Raw genomic sequence first — 19,725 nt, forward strand, 5'->3', positions numbered from 1 at the left:
TCATGCAAATCATATTAATGAATATAATTGGGGTTTTGGCTTCGTTTGGTTGTGTTTTTCTCTTTTGATTAGATTTTTACAACTTGCACATCAACCTTTATAGTCCAAGATAAATAAGTAAGTTGGAGTAGACAGAGTGTTGAACTGCTTAGTAAGGACAGTTAGGTTCTCTGCCAATGGAGTTGAGTGATTTTTATAAAGGCTAATGGCCACTCTGAAGCTGTTATCCTCACTACAAGCAGTAACACTTGACACCACTTCCCCATTATAGTATCTTGACTCTTCCAATTTAAAAACAAAGAAATAAAAATATTCTATGAAATTAAATAGCCCAATTCATAAGAAACTCTTGTTTTTTACAGAACCACCTGTCTTTAGCAGCTTCCCTCCTGTAGTAGAAACCCTTAAAAATACTGAAGTTAGTCTTGAATGTGAACTCTCAGGAACACCACCATTTGAGGTGGTGTGGTACAAAGACAAGCGGCAACTCCGAAGTAGCAAGAAATACAAGATTGCATCCAAAAACTTCCATGCAAGTATTCACATTCTCAATGTCGAAACTTCAGACATTGGTGAATACCACTGCAAAGCACAGAATGAAGTGGGAAGCGACACTTGCATTTGCACTGTAAAATTAAAAGGTAAGCATATTTCCTGCTTGTGGCAGAAATGGCAGGAATGTGCAAAATGCTTATTTTTTTTTCTCTGTTCCATTATCTGGACGACCTTTTGAACAATCTCCATCCATCTTTCCATGTTCAGAACCACCAAGATTTGTTTCCAAACTGAACAGCCTCACCGTTGTAGCTGGGGAGCCTGCTGAATTACAAGCATCTATAGAAGGCATCCAGCCTATTTCTGTCCAGTGGCTTAAAGAGAAGGAAGAAGTGATTAGAGAGAGTGAAAACATCAGAATTACATTTGTGGAAAATGTTGCAACTCTACAGTTTGCAAAAGCAGAACCAGCTAATGCTGGGAAGTATATCTGCCAAATCAAGAATGATGGTGGAATGAGGGAGAACATGGCCACACTGACTGTTCTAGGTTGGTACAATATGGTACAATAATCCCCTGATAGAAAGGGGTGTCAAATGCTGAGAGAGTTACTAAGAGTTACTGGTAGAATCTCCTTCTCAGAATTTCTCCTAGAGCTATATTATCCACCCTCATCTATTTGAAAGGTTTAGGGAATCTAATAAATCTTCCAAAACTCTGTGATTCTAACAAAATATAGCCATCTGTTTTAGTGTTTACGTACTACATTTCTTGCTGGATTAGCAGATGTAATCATGACTATCTTTAGTTACCTGTAAAAAAATTATAAGTCCAGCATGACATTTTGTTTCCCAAGTACTAGTTGTTAAAGCTGGCAAGAACAGCAAAGATCAAAGTGATAGAAAAACTTGCCACTTTCATCATTGGGCATGTTAAATTTCAATTTTTAATTGTTTGAATGACAACTTCCAAAAATTTGTCTTTTGTACCTGAAAGTAGAGCAAAAATACCAAGTAATCAAAAGTAACATGTAGCCTTTGCTTTCAATGTCAAGTGCAAATCAATGTACATATTCTAATCTACATTATCTGAATTGTTTTGGAAATCAACTAGTGCACAAACGTATTTCTTAATAATACCTCCTACAATAATAACTCATGACAGTGTGAAATCACATTTTGAATCTAGAGAGAGAGCCCTCACATAAGCATCTCATTGGAATAAACAATCTTAGTGAATCTGAAAGTAGACATCAAGATAGTAGAGATACCTCTACCAGACCTTGACCGATGACTATTGAATTTTATTTCAGAGCCTGCAGTCATTGTTGAGAAGGCAGGACCCATGACAGTGACTGTAGGGGAAACATGCACTCTGGAGTGTAAGGTGGCTGGCACTCCTGAACTCTCAGTGGAATGGTACAAGGATGGAAAGCTGTTGACCAGCAGCCAAAAACACAAATTTAGCTTCTACAACAAAGTCTCTTCCTTAAAGATTCTCTCCGTTGAAAGGCAAGATGCAGGCACATATACTTTCCAGGTTCAAAATAATGTTGGAAAAAGCAGCTGCACAGCTGTGGTAGATGTCTCAGGTTAGTGCTGATGTACTCCTCCCATTGCTCATGCAAATTCCTTTCAAATTTTCTTCTCTCAAGAGTCTTCTGTTCATCCAAATCATGACGCATCTCTTGCCTTTCCTCACACAGACCGAATGGTTCCTCCCTCTTTCACACGGAGACTGAAAGATACTGGTGGGGTGCTGGGGACTTCTTGCATCTTGGAATGCAAAGTAGCCGGATCATCGCCTATCTCTGTTGCCTGGTTCCATGAGAAAACTAAGATTGTCAGTGGAGCGAAGTACCAAACCACATTTTCAGATAATGTCTGCACATTGCAGCTGAATTCTCTGGACATGTCAGATATGGGCAATTACACATGTGTGGCTGCTAATGTCGCTGGGTCTGACGAATGTCGTGCAGTGTTGACTGTACAAGGTCAGTGTTAGACACTCAAACCCTTTCTTACAAATTCCTCTTTGGGTGCACATATAGGTTGACACACATTTGAAAGTGCTCTTCTCTTTTAATTCAGAATTGCACTTAAGTTAGAAGCTTACAGGATCTTTTCATTGTCCTCCATGTCTATGTAGAATCACCCTCTTTTGTGAAGGAACCTGAACCTTTGGAAGTACTACCAGGCAAAAATGTCACCTTCACAAGTGTTATCAGAGGAACCCCTCCATTCAAGGTTGGCTGGTTCAGAGGTGCCAGAGAACTGGTGAAAGGAGACAGGTGCAACATCTATTTTGAAGACACTGTTGCGGAACTGGAATTATTTAATGTCGACCTATCTCAGAGTGGGGAATACACCTGTGTGGTTTCTAACGGTGCTGGCCAAACATCCTGCACCACTCGTCTTTTTGTTAAAGGTTTGCTCAAGTGCATTTGTTCTTCCTGTTTTCTGTACACTGATATCTTTGTATTTTTACTGTGTTTAACTGCTGTGCTTTGTCACTCACCAGAACCTGCTGCGTTTGTGAAGAAATTAAGCGATCACTCTGTAGAACCAGGAAAGTCCATCATTCTGGAGAGCACCTACACTGGAACACTTCCCATTTCAGTTACATGGAAAAAGGGTGGTGTTCCCATAACCCCATCTGAAAAATGCAACGTAGTCACAACAGAGAAGACTTGCATCCTGGAAATTCTGAATAGCACAAAAGGAGACGCAGGAGAGTATTCCTGCGAGATTGAAAATGAGGCAGGAAGGGATGTTTGCAAAGCTCTGGTGTCTACATTAGGTGTGTTGTCTTATTCTGTCGTCACTGATCAGCATTCATCTAACAGGAAGCGTGGTTTGTTTGGTTTTCTTTCATTCCAGTTGCTAATGTGAGCCTTTCTTCTTTAGAACCACCTTATTTTGTTACGGAGCTGGAACCTCTCGAGGCATCCGTTGGAGATTCGGTTTCTTTACAGTGCCAAGTCGCGGGGACACCAGAAATTACAGTGTCTTGGTACAAGGGAGACACCAAGTTACGGCCAACTCCTGAATATAGGACCTACTTTACAAACAATGTGGCCACACTTGTTTTTAATAAAGTGAATCTCAATGACAGTGGAGAGTACACATGTAAAGCAGAAAATAGCATAGGAACTGCTTCTTCTCAGACTGTCTTCAGAATTCAAGGTGATGATGTTATTTTAGAAATTAACAAATGTCTTTTTTCCTTATCTTAACTCTTTTATCTTTATAAGGGAATTTTCATTTCATCAACTAATGCCTCAAGTATCACTTGTCTTCCTACAGAGCGTCAACTCCCACCTTCCTTTGCAAGGCAATTAAAGGACATTGAACAAACTGTTGGGTTACCAGTTACACTCACTTGTCGATTAAATGGCTCTGCACCCATCCAAGTGAGCTGGTATAGAGATGGGGTACTTTTGCGAGACGACGAAAATCTACAGACATCCTTTGTAGATAATGTGGCAACTTTGAAAATTTTGCAGACTGACTTGAGTCACTCTGGCCAGTACTCTTGCTCAGCTTCCAATCCACTTGGAACAGCATCTTCTAGTGCTAGACTGACAGCAAGAGGTTTGTTCTTATGTCAATCTTTCTCTTTACAAACCGTTACCATTTGCTCATTGTCAAAGTAGAAATGGCCAATGACAAAAGCAAAAAACAAACAAACACATTTTGCCTTTTCTTCTCATCTTCTAGAACCTAAGAAATCTCCCTTTTTTGACATCAAGCCTGTATCTATAGATGTTATTGCTGGGGAAAGTGCTGACTTTGAGTGTCATGTTACTGGCGCTCAACCAATGCGAATCACTTGGTCAAAAGATAACAAGGAGATCCGTCCTGGAGGAAATTATACGATCACATGTGTGGGAAACACTCCCCATTTGAGAATTCTTAAAGTAGGCAAAGGCGATTCCGGTCAGTATACTTGCCAAGCAACCAATGATGTTGGCAAAGACATGTGCTCAGCTCAACTCAGTGTAAAAGGTATCATTATGTGGCATTTACCAATGTTTGTTCTTTCCCCTGTTTGTGTAAAAGTTTCTTTAGTTTTTAAATTTTGGGGATAAACTGGATCATGTCACAATTTGTATATTTGTGTTGGAGGTAACATTAATCAAATTTCTGTTTTCTCTTTATATTGTTCTTTAAGTTAGTGTATTGGTAAGTGTAACCCTACCAATAAGTGTTGTTTAATTGATATTTGTTAAATGTTGTTTCAACCATCCATTCTCTTTTTCCGTTCTTTCCTGTTCCATAGCATTCTGATTTATCATTACTAAACTTTAGTCAAGCATTTCTATAATACGTTAACTTGTATGTTTTAACTTATAAATTCAAACTACAAAATAAACTTACCAATTTAATTCTCTTTAAAAATATAGAAAATGCAACTTATTTCACCACAAAATTCTCAGGAAGGATATTCTTACTAAACCAGTTTAAATACGCACTTACAGGGTCTTCAACTACAAACCTGTTATTTTTTTTCCTTTGATTTACTAGAACCTCCAAAGTTTGTTAAGAAATTAGAAGCTTCAAAAGTTGCAAAGCAGGGAGAATCCATCCAGCTGGAATGTAAAATAAGTGGTTCCCCAGAAATCAAAGTTCTGTGGTTCCGAAATGACAGTGAGCTTCACGAAAGTTGGAAATACAGCATGTCCTTCGTTAATTCCGTGGCGTTGCTCACCATCAATGAGGCCAGTGCTGAGGACAGCGGAGACTATATCTGTGAAGCTCATAACGGTGTGGGAGACGCCAGCTGCAGCACAGCGCTGACCGTGAAAGGTTAGACACACTGAACTTCTTTCCTCATTCCCATCTGATTTCCACTTCTGCTCAGGAATGTTATGAACTCCAAAGTAGCAAGGCTAGTTGCGAGTATTTGCTTGTAGTTCTTAAACTAGTTTTTAATGAATTGTCATTTCTTAAGTTAGCATATTGTTATATGGTCACACCAGTCATTCTTAATGATTGTAGATTCTAATTTGTTTTTCCTTTTTAGTACTCGAATGTTTTTATTGTTTATCTTTTTTTCCCCCCCGGTAGCACCTCCTGTTTTCACCCAGAAGCCTGCTCCAGTAGGAGCCCTTAAAGGTTCTGATGTCATCCTACAATGTGAAATTTCGGGAACACCCCCATTTGAAGTGATATGGGTTAAAGACCGGAAGCAAGTTCGAAGCAGCAAGAAATTTAAAATTACTTCAAAAAATTTTGACACAAGTCTCCATATCCTTAATCTTGAAGCCTCTGATGTAGGAGAATATCACTGCAAAGCTACTAACGAGGTGGGAAGTGACACGTGCGTCTGCACTGTCAAGTTCAGAGGTTTGTATATATGGACACAAACATGTATGTCTCCTCCTTTCATCTTTTCTTGCTTGACCAATAATTTATATGGGTGTGATTCTCATTTTTTTCCCCCTAAACCACAAATTTCTTTCATTAGAACCTCCACGATTTGTGAAAAAGCTGAGTGACACCTCAACCCTTGTTGGGGATGCTGTCGAGTTACGCGCTGTAGTGGAAGGCTTCCAGCCCATTTCTGTTGTCTGGCTGAAAGATAGAGGTGAAGTCATCAGAGAGAGTGAAAACACGAGGATTTCATTCGTTGATAACATCGCAACCCTACAACTTAGTAGCCCAGAAGCATCTCATGCCGGAAAATATGTGTGCCAAATCAAAAATGATGCTGGAATGAAAGAATGTTCCGCCATCTTGACTGTACTAGGTTAGTAACAAAGTATAGCCTGAGAAGGGGAAAATCAGGTTAATTGACCCATGATCATTTTCTACAAATATTACTCTTCCCCAATATTGATTATATGTGTAGTTTGTACGGTGAGTTTATTTTCAATGTAATTATACCTCATCTTTTAGAACCAGCCAGAATCGTAGAGAAGCCAGAACCCATGACTGTCACTACAGGAAATCCTTTTGCACTAGAGTGTGTAGTGGCTGGATCACCAGAACTTTCAGCCAAGTGGTTCAAAGATGGAAGAGAATTATCTGCAGACAGCAAACATCACATTACGTTCATCAACAAAGTGGCTTCACTTAAGATCCCCTGTGCAGAAATGAGTGACAGGGGGTTATACAGCTTTGAAGTGAAAAACAGTGTTGGTAAAAGTAACTGCACTGTATCTGTTCACATTTCCGGTAAGTCGTAGGAGGTATTTATGGTTATATAGCTTTTCCTGGAAAATAAAGCTCCTCTTTAAACAGAAAACTGCCCTTCTCCACATAGATCGAGTTGTGCCTCCTTCCTTCATCCGCAAGCTGAAAGACACGAACGCCACTCTGGGGGCCTCGGTGGTTTTGGAGTGCCGCGTCTCTGGCTCGGCCCCAATCTCTGTTGGCTGGTTTCAGGATGGAAATGAGATCGTTAGTGGGCCTAAATGCCAGCCCAGCTTTTCGGAAAATGTCTGTACTTTGAATCTGAGCTTGCTGGAGCCTTCCGACGCAGGCACATACACGTGTGTGGCTGCCAACGTGGCTGGTTCTGAGGAGTGCTCGGCAGTCCTGACTGTGCAAGGTCAGTGTGCAAGGATCAGGCTGCCGCTTCTTAAGTCCCTTCCACGTGACTCGGTGCCTGCCTTGCATGGGATTTCTTTATTTCATCTTCATTTATTAGTCTTGGCTCTCTTTTCTTTTCTTAAAATTATTATTTTATTTTATGTTTTGCATCACCATTTATCCCCTCTATTCCCTCTTGCACCTCCATCCATCCCCTCCCCCTACAGTCACCACACTGTTGTCTGAGTCCCTGAGTTTTCTCTCTTTTTGCTTTCTTTTTTGCTCATTCCCCCTGACCATCTCACCACCACCACCACCACCACCATAGCTGTCTGTCTTCCCTCTATGAGTCTGTCTCCATTTTGCTTGGTAGTTCAGTTTGTTCATTAAATTCCATATATGAGTGAAATCATATTGTACCTGTCTCTCTCTGAAACATTTTAGCAAAATGTTCTCCAGGTCCATCCATGCTTTGTATCCATGCTTTGTATCCATGCATTGTATCCATGCTGTTACAAAGGGTAAAATTGTCTTCCTTTTTATGGTAGAGTAGTATTCCATTGTGTAAATGTGCCACAGCTTTTTTATCCACTCATCTGCTGATGGACACTTGGGCTGCCTCCAAATCTTGGCTATTGTAAATAATGTTGCAGTGAACATAGGATGCATATTTTCTTTTGAATTAGTATTTTGGGTTTCTTCGGATAAATTCCCCAAAACGCTAATTGGCTCCCTTTTCTTCAAATAGCAAAAGCACCTCTCACACTTGGATTTCTCTTTTCCTCTTGATCTTCCCCTCCCCCTGGGGTATCTAGAACCACCATCTTTTGAACAAACCCCGGATTCCGTGGAAGTTTTACCTGGAATGAGTGTCACATTCACCAGTGTCATTAGAGGCACCCCTCCTTTCAAGGTCAAATGGTTTAAAGGCAGCAGGGAACTAGTATCAGGGGAATCCTGCACCATCTCTCTGGAAGATTCTGTCACGGAACTGGAGTTGTTTGAGGTGGAGCCATTGCAGAGTGGGGACTATTCTTGCCTCGTTACTAATGATGCTGGCAGTGCTTCCTGTACCACACATCTTTTTGTGAAAGGTTTGCTCTGCACTCCAATTCGTGTATCTTTTAAATTTTTCCTAAGTCTTCATTTGAAGACGTCAATTTTACCCTCATATTTTCTCCTTATAGAGCCAGCCACCTTTGTGAAGAGATTGGCTGATTTCAGTGTTGAGACAGGAAGTCCCATAGTTCTTGAGGCCACATACACCGGCACGCCTCCCATCTCAGTGAGCTGGATGAAGAATGAGTCTCCTCTTGCACAGTCTCCGAATTGCAGTGTTACTATGACAGAAAAATCTACCATACTGGAAATTCTCGACAGCACGGTAGAGGATTATGCACAGTACAGTTGCCTGATAGAAAATGAGGCCGGTCAAGATATTTGTGAAGCTCTGGTGTCTGTCTTAGGTGTGTTGACAGCTACCTCGTTTTCATTGCTCTCTTTTCTTGCTCTTAAAAACCCTCGGTTGGTCAGCATGATTGATTGACTACCACTCTTTGTACCTTAGAACCACCTTATTTTATTGAACCTCTGGAACACGTGGAAGCAGCCATTGGAGAACCTGCAACTTTGCAGTGTAAAGTGGATGGAACCCCGGAAATTAGAATTTCTTGGTATAAAGAGCACACAAAGCTGCGATCTGCTCCTGCATACAAAATGCAATTCAAAAATAACATTGCCTCCTTAGTAATCAACAAGGTGGACCACAGTGACGTGGGAGAGTACACATGCAAGGCGGAAAACAGTGTGGGGGCGGTTGCTTCTTCAGCCGTGCTTGTTATCAAAGGTGATGATGGTTTTGCTTAACAAGTCTTGCTGTGCGCTGACAAATCCATTTTCTTAAAAACGTCAAAATTTGAATGGACTGAAATAGGTTGTAGATAGACTCTGTTTTGTAAATAAGGTCTCTCTGTAATTTCTTTACAGACCGCAAACTTCCACCTACTTTTGCAAGAAAACTGAAGGACGTCCATGAGACTCTTGGCTTCCCAGTTGCCTTTGAATGTCGCATCAATGGCTCAGAACCTCTTCAAGTGTCCTGGTACAAAGATGGGGTGCTTTTGAAAGATGATTCTAATTTGCAAACATCTTTTGTTCATAATGTAGCAACTCTTCAGATTTTACAAACTGACCAGAGCCACGTTGGTCAGTACAATTGCTCAGCTTCTAATCCTCTTGGGACTGCTTCATCCAGCGCCAAGCTCATTCTCTCAGGTGAGTAGCTCATCACATTACCCTCCGCACTGTTAAGGAGCTTCGCTGCTCCGGGCCACCAAACTCTGGCGCCACTTTGTTTCTGCTCTGTGTCAGGGAGCAGGAAAACTGAAGTCACCATGTTGGTCTTCCTTCTTTTTAGAGCATGAAGTGCCTCCTTTCTTTGATCTAAAGCCTGTGTCAGTAGATCTTGCTCTTGGAGAAAGTGGGTCTTTTAAATGCCATGTAACTGGAACTGCGCCAATCAAAATCACTTGGGCCAAAGATAACCGAGAGATTCGCCCTGGAGGCAACTACAAGATGACTTTGGTTGAAAATACTGCCACTCTGACAGTTCTCAAAGTAGGCAAAGGTGATGCTGGGCAGTATACCTGCTACGCAAGCAACGCAGCTGGAAAAGACTCTTGTTCTGCTCATCTGGGTGTACAAGGTACTCGCTTGAGTAAAGTAGCATGGTCTCTACCATTTTCAATATCTTAAAATATAAGAGGAAGAATGTGCTTGAAAGTTATGTTTAGGATCATGGTCAAGTAATTAAAAGTGATCATGTGGATCAATTTTTTTTTATTAAAGTGGACTGAAAATCCATTTTCAAAAGCTAAAAATAGAGAGTGAACAAAAAAATTTCACATAAGTGTAAGAAAATCAAAATTTGAAGGAAGTTATCTCAAATGACTTATTTTCCCCAATAGTTATTAAATGGATGGATTTTGTCCCAGTAAGGGACAGCAGAGCCCCAGACTCTCAAGCTCTTCAAGGAGAGTCCAGATTAATTATGTCAATAGCTTGTCCTCCATTGACCCCACTTAAATAATCATGGAAGGCCCAGCTGGCATGGCTCAGCAGTTGAGTGTCAACCTATGAACTGGGAGGTCTTGGTTCAATTCCCCATCAGGGCACATGCCCAGGTTTCAGGCTCAATCCAAATTGTGAGGCATGCAGGAGGCAGCCAATCAATGATTCTCTGTCATCATTGATTTTCTATCTATCTCTCCCTCTCCCTTCTTCACTGAAACCAATAAAAATATAATAATAATAATAATAATAATAATAATAATAATAATAATGGAAGCCAGGGAGGTGGGGAGTACATTAATATCTCTCATTTTGGAAGACAGCCATTTCCTTCTATAGTATGTTCATGGCTGTTGTTGTGAGAAGTTAAATACTTCACTCAGTGGACTGCTGGTCAACCCATAGAGCATTATTAAGGAGTTTTGTGATGGTGGTGGTTTATAAATATCTTTAAATAAAATAGAATTAGAGTTAGCAGCCTACCTGCTCTATGGCATTTAACTAACCATCTTTATCTCCCTAAGCTTGAATTTTTTGCTTCAGTTAATGAAGAAAGTATTGCCCTCCCCACTTCAAAGGGAAATTATGAAAGTTGTAGAAATATCTAAAGCCTATAAGAGAAAGGGGCACTTTAAAAATATTAGCATAGCTGACCCCAATTTGCTATTCTGACTTATTATGGTGCATAAATGATGTCTTTTCAACCATAGGAAATAGACAGTCCTCCACTGATTTACACACAGAAAGTAATCAAACTCTCTTATTCCCCATGAGCCTCATAGTGCTTCTGCCAGCAGATACACACGCTGCCTCTGATCGTGTACTAGACAAGTGATTCTTTTATTGGGAAGAGGGTTATACAATAGGAATCAATGTGTTTCCTTCTTCCTTTTGCAAAAATATTTGATGTGGGCGCTTGTAAAAATAAATGTATTTAAAAACCTCTCTGATTGGCAGAGATTCCTCTTTTTACTTCATCTTGAGTTATATGTACCTTTTCCATTCCTTACCTTATGTTTTCCCTCTTGGTTCCATAGAACCACCCAGGTTCATTAAAAAGCTAGAACCTTCAAGAATCGTGAAGCAGGATGAATCCACAAGATACGAATGTAAAATAGGAGGGTCTCCAGAAATCAGAGTTTCGTGGTACAAAGATGAAACTGAAATTCAAGAGAGCAGTAAATTCAGAATGTCATTCATTGACTCAGTGGCAGTGTTGGAAATGCACCATCTCAGTGTTGAAGACAGCGGCGACTACTCATGTGAGGCCCGCAATGCAGCAGGCAGTGCAAGCAGCAGCACTTCCTTAAAAGTTAAAGGTCAGATCTTACCCTGCTTTTGTGTTTTTCACAGTAGCCTTCCCTCCTCTCTAGCTGTCCTCTTAATACCCTGTTTGACTTTCCATCGATGTCTTAAAATTTTTAAAGAATACAATAGAAAACTGAATCTTACTTGTAACTATATACTTGCAGAATATATCCTAATTTTTCTTTCCTTTTTCCTAACTGAATTACCTTCCAATTTTAGAACCACCCATTTTCCGCAAAAAGCCTCATCCCATGGAGACACTGAAAGGAACTGATGTTCATCTTGAATGTGAGCTTCAGGGTACTCCCCCATTTCAAGTTTCTTGGCATAAAGACAAGAGAGAACTTAGGAGTGGCAAGAAGTACAAGATAATGTCTGAGAACTTCCTTACAAGTATTCACATCCTGAATGTCGACACTGCAGACATTGGGGAATATCAGTGCAAAGCCACGAACGATGTGGGGAGTGACGCTTGCGTTGGTTCTATCACTTTGAAAGGTTAGGGTGACTTCATTCTCTTATACTGACTCTTTCTTTTCAAATATTCATGCTTTGTTGGCCCCTTAGCTGTTGTCCAGTTCTTTATCACTAGCTATCTCTTCTACTTTTCCCTTTTTTTCCTTTCCCAATCTTTTTGTTTAGGGTGCATCCCATTTCTAAATTGAACCAGGTATCCTCTTCGACAATTTTTCCACTAGGTTTTGATTTGATTTATAAGTCTGGAGAGTACAAAATGTTCAACTCCTCCTTCTTACTGCAAACTCTAATGTGTCCCTGCTTACAATCACCAAGAATGCCTCTTATTTAAGATATGGAAACAACACATTATCACTTCTTTGATTACTAGCATTCATGATTAAGGGAAATGCTATTAATCCCACACATTTTAAGTCAATAATATGCCTCTTTTTCATCAGCACCACCAAGATTTGTGAAAAAGCTCAGTGACATTTCTACCGTCGTTGGTGAAGAAGTCCAGCTGCAGACCACCATTGAAGGCGCCGAGCCAATTTCAGTGGTGTGGTTCAAAGATAAGGGGGAAATTGTTAGAGAAAGTGACAACATATGGATTTCTTATTCGGAAAATACTGCAACCCTACATTTTTCAAGAGCAGAAATAGCCAATGCTGGAAAGTACACCTGTCAGATCAAAAATGATGCTGGAATGCAAGAGTGCTTCGCTACACTGTCCGTTCTCGGTCAGTACAAATAGGATGTTATGATGAACACATGGTGTACACTTACCAGTGTCCACATTTTCTTTCGTTTTTCTATTTGATTTTAAAATTTGGATGCAATTTTATCTTGTTTTAGAACCTGCAGCAATTGTGGAAAAACCAGAATCCATAAAAGTTACCACAGGAGACACCTGTACATTGGAATGCATAGTCACTGGCACACCTGAACTCAGTACTAAGTGGTTTAAGGATGGAAAAGAACTGACAAGTGACAGCAAATACAAAATAAGCTTCTTCAACAAAGTATCTGGTCTTAAGATTATCAACGTAGCCCCCAGGGACAGTGGGGTATACAGCTTTGAGGTGCAAAACCCTGTTGGCAAAGACAGCTGCACAGTCTCAGTTCAAGTGTCAGGTTGGTTGGTCAGGCTTTTGTTGCAGTGTTATTATAATGTAGTTCCTGATTTACATATATATGTAGGGGAAGATCCATCTTCTACAGCATTACATGGTCTGACATCCTCTGAATCAGTAAAATCAGAGGCAACATATCTAGAGTTAGAAGACCAAGTTCAAAAGTTATATTTCTTTCTCATTGAGAAATTTCACAATTCGGAATTATAGGAGTGAAACTGAATTCCTGAAAAAGGATAAAGTGGTCTTCTACTATCACTTACACTTGAATAATTCACCATATAATGAGTCACAGCAAAGAGGACCAACATCCCTAATAAGTCAACTAGCACATCCTTCCCACTGATCCTCAAGGCTTTCAATCGTGTGACCCTATAGGGCAGTGGTCGGCAAACTCATTAGTCAACAGAGCCAAATATCAACAATACAACGATTGAAATTTCTTTTGAGAGCCAAATTTTTTAAACTTAAACTAGATAGGCAGGTACATTGTTATTAACTTAATTAGGATACTCCTAAGGCTTAAGAAGAGCCACACTCAAGGGGCCAAAAAGCCACATGTGGTTCTCGAGCCGCAGTTTGCTGACCACGGCTATAGGGAATTCTTTGATACTCTTGCAAAAGAGTCAAAGATCTAGGTATATCCAATCAAAAAGACAGGAAATCTCTTTTCAAATCATTTTATAACTGATGTCTCTTGTTTGTTTGACTTTTATCACATTTAGACCGAACTATTCCTCCTTCATTCACAAGAAAATTGAAAGAAACGAATGGTCTATCTGGTTCTTCAGTTGTAATGGAGTGCAAAGTCTATGGGTCACCTCCAATCTCTGTCTCATGGTTCCATGAGGGAAATGAGATCAGCAGTGGAAGGAAATACCAGACCACCCTGACAGATAACACGTGCGCTTTAACTGTGAACATGCTGGAAGAATCAGATGCTGGTGACTACACCTGTGTAGCTACGAATGTGGCTGGTTCTGATGAATGCAGTGCTCCTTTGACTGTGAGAGGTGTGTTAAGAATGCAGTAAAACAGAACTGCATTTCATAATTTATAAGCATTTGGTCATCGCCAATCAAAATACTAAGTTTTTCTGCTGTGTGCTTTTTTTGTTTAGAACCACCGTCTTTTGTTCAGAAACCTGATGCCATGGATGTTTTGACTGGAGCCAATGTAACTTTCACGAGCATCATAAAGGGAACACCTCCTTTCAGTGTCAGCTGGTTCAAGGGCAGCAGTGAACTAGTGCCAGGGGACAGGTGCAATGTGTCTTTGGAAGAGTCCGTTGCTGAACTGGAGCTGTTTGATGTGGACACCTCACAAAGTGGAGAATACACCTGCATAGTCACTAATGAAGCTGGCAAAGCTTCTTGCACAACACGTCTCCATGTCAAAGGTTTGTCTGATGCCCCGCACCTTCACGGTGAACATACATGACTTAATAGACGAGCCGACATCTGTATGTATGTGTGTTTGATTTCGCATCTCCAATTTGTTTATAGCCCCAGCCAAATTTGTAAAGAGGCTCAACGATTACAGCATAGAGAAAGGAAAAGCCCTGATCCTGGAAGGCACGTACACTGGAACTCCCGCCATTTCAGTTACATGGAAGAAAAATGGCATAAATATCGCTCCGTCCCAGAGGTGTAACATAACCACAACGGAAAAATCCTCAATCCTGGAAATCCCCAGCACCGCAGTGGAGGACTCGGGGCAATACAACTGCTACATTGAAAATGCTTCGGGAAAAGACTCCTGTTCAGCACAAATACAGATCCTAGGTTTGTTATGACTGTACACTCCTACCTTTATATATAAATAAGCATGCTGGCCTGTCTCCTTCATGACTCATTATCTCTCTTGCCTGCAGAACCACCGTATTTTGTCAAGCAGTTAGAGCCTGTGAAGGTGACTGTTGGAGATTCTGCCTCCTTCCAATGCCAAGTTGCTGGAACCCCTGAAATTGTGGTGTCCTGGTACAAAGGAGACACGAAGCTGAGACCCACTGCCACCTACAAGATGCATTTCAGGAACAATGTTGCTACACTGGTTTTCAACCAGGTTGGCAGTCACGACAGCGGAGAATATATCTGCAGAGCTGAAAACAGTGTGGGAGAAGTCTCTTCATCAACTTTCCTTACTGTTCAAGGTGACTGAAATATTTCAGAAGTGAACGAATTTGTATTTCTTTTGAACTAGGTTTAAAATATCTCATGAGAGCATTCTTTTTAGGAAATTCTTTCCAAATGCAAAATTTTCTGCTTATATCATTCCACCTATAATTAATGGCCTTCCCAGAGAGAGATAAGATGACTAAATCTTCGGTTGGAAGGATCATGTAGTCCTTTGGCTCTATAATAAATCTTTAAGAAACATGAGGGACCATATTTTTAAAATCCCACCCTCTGAGCGTGTTATTCAAAATGCTAGAAGGCAGTCTTGAAAAGTAGGAGGACTTGCTGCAGACCTGGAGATGTACCTAAGCCGGTCAAGTTCCCTATTGGCTTTGCACCTACCGTGCATCAGGCTGGCCTCAAGAGTGACACACTTTTGCTCCAAAAGTTTGCATGTTTTCCTTTGGGTCCAAGTTTATTATAGAAATGTTAACACCTCCTGATGCATTTGTAGAAATGGAGAAACAGCATTATCTATCTAACAATATTTGTGAGAACATCCAGTAAAATGTCCAGAAGTGTTTAATACTTTAATTCTGTTCTTACAGAGCAAAAACTTCCACCGTCATTTTCTCGACAATTGCGAGATGTTCAAGAAACAGTTGGGCTGCCGGTTGTTTTTGAATGTGCCGTAACTGGGTCAGAGCCTCTCTCCGTGTCTTGGTATAAGGATGGCAAGCCATTGAAAGATGGCCCAAATGTACAAACATCCTTTTTAGATAAGGTGGCCACCCTCAACATTTTTAAAACAGACCGGAGCCTCGCTGGCCAGTATTCCTGCACAGCTACAAATCCTATAGGGTCTGCCTCTTCTAGTGCCAGACTCATTCTCACAGGTTTGTGGATTCTTAAACCTCTTTGTATTTCTGTACTGAAAAGTTTTATAATCAAGTACAAAATTAGGATTTCTGTAAACTGGGATGGTCCGGACGGGGAGCCTGAAACCTTGTCTTTCTGCTCTCCTCAGAGGGGAAGAACCCACCCTTCTTTGACATCCACATCGCCCCGGTGGATGCTGTGGTGGGAGACAGCGCGGACTTTGAGTGCCACATTACTGGGACACAGCCGATAAAGGTCAGCTGGGCCAAGGACAACCGAGAGATACGAAGTGGTGGCAACTACCAGATTAGTTACCTGGAAAACACTGCCCACCTGACAATTCTGAAAGTAGACAAGGGAGATTCTGGACAGTACACCTGCCATGCTGTGAATGAGGTGGGAAAGGACTCCTGCACAGCTCAGCTTAATATAAAAGGTATGGTTTATTTTGCATGTGGTCCGACAAAACGTCATCATCATACATTCTATGCTAAGTGTGCAGTTTTTAGGACAAATGCAATTAAGGACGCATTTTTAAACAAATGGCATAAAATGATTAAAAGGATATAGGTTTCTCTAGAGAACAAGTGATCTCTTTAAATCTGTATTTCTCTAAAATTTTACATATTCTGCATAATCCTAACACCAACCTCCCTTTTATATTTTTACATCTATCTGGTTCTGTTAATGGCCATTTTATTTTCTTTCCCTTAAATTAGCTAACAATTTAGAATAAGCTTTGGGAGGAGGTTAAAATGTTTAGGAACACACACTGATATTGTCTATTTAGTTGGTCAGCATTAAATTTTAATGAAAAAAGATGATTTCTTTCTCTTTTTTTTGAAAAACCTCATGGTAATAACTACGTCTGGATTCCATTTCATATGTGCTTTCAATTTCTTACAGAGCGGCTAACCCCACCAAGTTTCACTAAAAAGCTCTCAGAGACAGTAGAAGAAACAGAAGGGAATTCTTTCAAACTTGAGGGCCGTGTGGCCGGTTCCCAGCCTATCACTGTGGCTTGGTACAAGAATAATGTAGAGATACATCCAACTTCTAACTGTGAAATCACATTCAAGAACAACATACTGCTGCTGCAAGTCAAGAAGGCAGGCATGGGCGATGCTGGTTTGTACACGTGCAAAGTGTCAAATGATGCAGGCTCTGCTCTGTGTACATCTTCCATTGTCATCAAAGGTTAGTTATCTGCACGGCCCCCAGACTGTTGTGTTTTGCTTCACTGCCTATGAGATAGTTGTGTGCGTGCCTCTGACGTGTGCTTTTCTTCTTCAACTCTGTCGACCAAGTCAGTTGTAATGAATATAAATATATTTTATTTAATTGACTTACCAAAATTCCAGATGTTTACTTAAAATATATATTGTTTGTAATTTAATTGCTTGGCTGACCTAAGAAGAGGTCATATAGTAGCTGGACTAAAAATCTTAGCTAGTAAATCCCATCCTAAAATTCTCTCATGCAGTAAGAAGTCTAAGTCTACTTTGAAGTTCATGCATAAATGACATATAAATTTTTATGAAGCACATTTATTTTGATATATTCTTATATTTTTATCATTGAATACCGCATTAGCTTTGCTTATTATAAATTATATCACATTCTGGAGCATTCTCTTTTCTAAACATATTTCTAAAGGATTATTGTTTGACATATATTGCCGAAAGCTTTTAGCCTGTAAATGAACATTAATCCCAGATAAAAGAGTAAATTTGCTTACAAAGAAAAAATAGATGAGTGGAATGATATTGCTGCATCTCATTCTGGAAAACATATTTAATTACATAGTCATAGCTTGAGGCAAAGACAGACTATGTGTTTAAGAGTATCATCTCGATCTGATCCCCTGCCCGTAATGGATTCACCCAGATGATTATGATACAGATTCATCAAAATCATTTTACCAATTAACCTCCTAAAAGCAGCTTGGAATTGACTAATGACTCTGGTGATGTAATTGGCCACATAATGGTTCACAGATAATAGGTTAATATCACTAATAGGTTAATATAATTGAGTTGTTTGGTGTGTGTGTTTTGAGTTGTCTTAAAATTCAAATTTTATCACTCATTTAATAGGATTTACGTTTGTTTAGTTTTAAAACATCATTAGTAAAATATGTAATTGACAGTGGCTTATATTCATGATTTACATTCCTGATGCTTTTGCCATTAAGTAGGTAAGACTTTATGTAGAATTCTGAAGGTATTTATCTATACAGTTTAAAAAGAAAAAAAAAAGAGTAGACACCAGAAGTTTTAATCTTTGCAGTTGTGAATTTTGCCTTATTCATATATGTAGGTCTCAGAACCACTGAATAAAATCATTGCGTAACACTGAGTTCTACATGGACTTCATATCATGTTACGCATTTTCTTCATTGGTTTTCATTTGCTTCAACTCCTAAATCCTTTGGACAAAGTGTGGATTTTCTGCATTTAATAGCTAAAGATGAACATCGGAGAAAATCACACATTAAGATGCGGGGCTCATGGGTTACTCAATGTTGGCTTTCTTTCCCAGAGGGTAGCAAGAATTACTAGCTTTAGCTGGTTTGGCTCAGTGGCTAGAGTGTTGGCCTATGGACTGAAGGGTCCCAGGTTGGATTCTGGTCAAGGGCATGTACCTCTGTTGCAGGCTCAATCCCTAGCCCGCGTTGGGGCACGTGCAGGAGACAACCAATCGATGTGTGTCTCTCACGTCAATGTTTCTCTGTCTGTCCCCTGCCTTCCACTCCCTCTAAAAAAAATCAGTGGAAAAATATCCTCAGGTGAGGATTTACAAAATATAAATAAAATAAAATAAAGTAAATAAAATTAAATAATTGCTGACCTAGATTAAAAGAATTCCTCATTAAGCCCTAGGATTTTAGAGTTCAGCGAAAATGCAGCTGTACCCAGGTTGGAGAGAATCAATCGTGTATACAGCAGTTATGATAACCACCAATGCAACGTTTGCAGGGCTTAACCGGGTCACAAGTGCTTGGGTGATTTATGGCCTGCTCTATGGTATCTGTTCTTTGCTTGTTTTTAAACCTTTTTTTTTATTATTATTCAACAAATGTAACTACTGACTTCAAAGAGAAATCAATCAGGAACGTGATTCAGTTCTACCTCAGCAACCAGTGCTACCTGTTAGAGGCAGAACTTGTTGCTTGTCTAAAATTTAATACTTGCTTGCCTTTATGTCCCTTTTTGTGGTCCTTTTTATTTTATGTTTAAAATGCCTTTTTAATTCCAGAGCCAAAGAAGCCACCTGTGTTTGACCAGCACCTTAGTCCCGTGACAGTGAGTGAAGGAGAATTCGTGCAGCTCAGCTGCCACGTCCAGGGTTCGGAGCCAATCAGGATCCAGTGGCTGAAGGCTGGCAAGGAAATCAAGTCTTCAGACAGATGCAGCTTCAGCTTTGCTAGTGGGACTGCTGTGCTGGAACTCAAGGATGCGGCCAAAGCCGATGCGGGCGATTATGTGTGCAAAGCTTCCAATGCGGCTGGCAGTGACACTTCCAAATCAAAAGTGACCATTAAAGGTACGGATGCCTCAAAAGTATTATTCAGATTAGACCAACAGCTACTCACATTTATTTGCTTTTTGCAATTTAAGTAAGAACGTAATTAGATTTCTAGAAACATCAGTTATTGCTTATTTGCCATTTATAGCCCCCTTATTATAATTGAAGTATTAGATAATTTAATGGAAACTAATTTCAATA

General features: G+C 40.1%; 1 protein-coding gene across 1 annotated transcript in view; it reads left to right on the top strand.

The window, feature by feature from the left end:
* The window catches only part of TTN (titin), a 280,823-nt gene that overhangs the window by 88,690 nt on the left and 172,408 nt on the right, over positions 1–19,725 (top strand). The window contains exons 67-97 of the mRNA XM_059703948.1: positions 363–641; positions 763–1,044; positions 1,808–2,086; positions 2,201–2,488; positions 2,644–2,922; positions 3,016–3,294; positions 3,402–3,680; positions 3,801–4,088; positions 4,215–4,502; positions 5,022–5,303; positions 5,565–5,843; positions 5,965–6,246; positions 6,396–6,674; positions 6,763–7,050; positions 7,847–8,125; positions 8,219–8,492; positions 8,594–8,877; positions 9,018–9,305; positions 9,448–9,735; positions 11,138–11,419; positions 11,628–11,906; positions 12,326–12,607; positions 12,723–13,001; positions 13,726–14,013; positions 14,121–14,399; positions 14,506–14,784; positions 14,874–15,152; positions 15,726–16,013; positions 16,145–16,432; positions 16,903–17,193; positions 19,255–19,542. Coding sequence (XP_059559931.1) covers positions 363–641; positions 763–1,044; positions 1,808–2,086; positions 2,201–2,488; positions 2,644–2,922; positions 3,016–3,294; positions 3,402–3,680; positions 3,801–4,088; positions 4,215–4,502; positions 5,022–5,303; positions 5,565–5,843; positions 5,965–6,246; positions 6,396–6,674; positions 6,763–7,050; positions 7,847–8,125; positions 8,219–8,492; positions 8,594–8,877; positions 9,018–9,305; positions 9,448–9,735; positions 11,138–11,419; positions 11,628–11,906; positions 12,326–12,607; positions 12,723–13,001; positions 13,726–14,013; positions 14,121–14,399; positions 14,506–14,784; positions 14,874–15,152; positions 15,726–16,013; positions 16,145–16,432; positions 16,903–17,193; positions 19,255–19,542 — 8,766 coding nt within the window. The remainder of the gene's footprint in view (positions 1–362; positions 642–762; positions 1,045–1,807; positions 2,087–2,200; positions 2,489–2,643; positions 2,923–3,015; positions 3,295–3,401; positions 3,681–3,800; positions 4,089–4,214; positions 4,503–5,021; positions 5,304–5,564; positions 5,844–5,964; positions 6,247–6,395; positions 6,675–6,762; positions 7,051–7,846; positions 8,126–8,218; positions 8,493–8,593; positions 8,878–9,017; positions 9,306–9,447; positions 9,736–11,137; positions 11,420–11,627; positions 11,907–12,325; positions 12,608–12,722; positions 13,002–13,725; positions 14,014–14,120; positions 14,400–14,505; positions 14,785–14,873; positions 15,153–15,725; positions 16,014–16,144; positions 16,433–16,902; positions 17,194–19,254; positions 19,543–19,725) is intronic.

The sequence above is a fragment of the Myotis daubentonii genome, chromosome 7 (genome assembly GCF_963259705.1).
Source record: "Myotis daubentonii chromosome 7, mMyoDau2.1, whole genome shotgun sequence".
NCBI classification, from domain to species: domain Eukaryota; kingdom Metazoa; phylum Chordata; class Mammalia; order Chiroptera; family Vespertilionidae; genus Myotis; species Myotis daubentonii.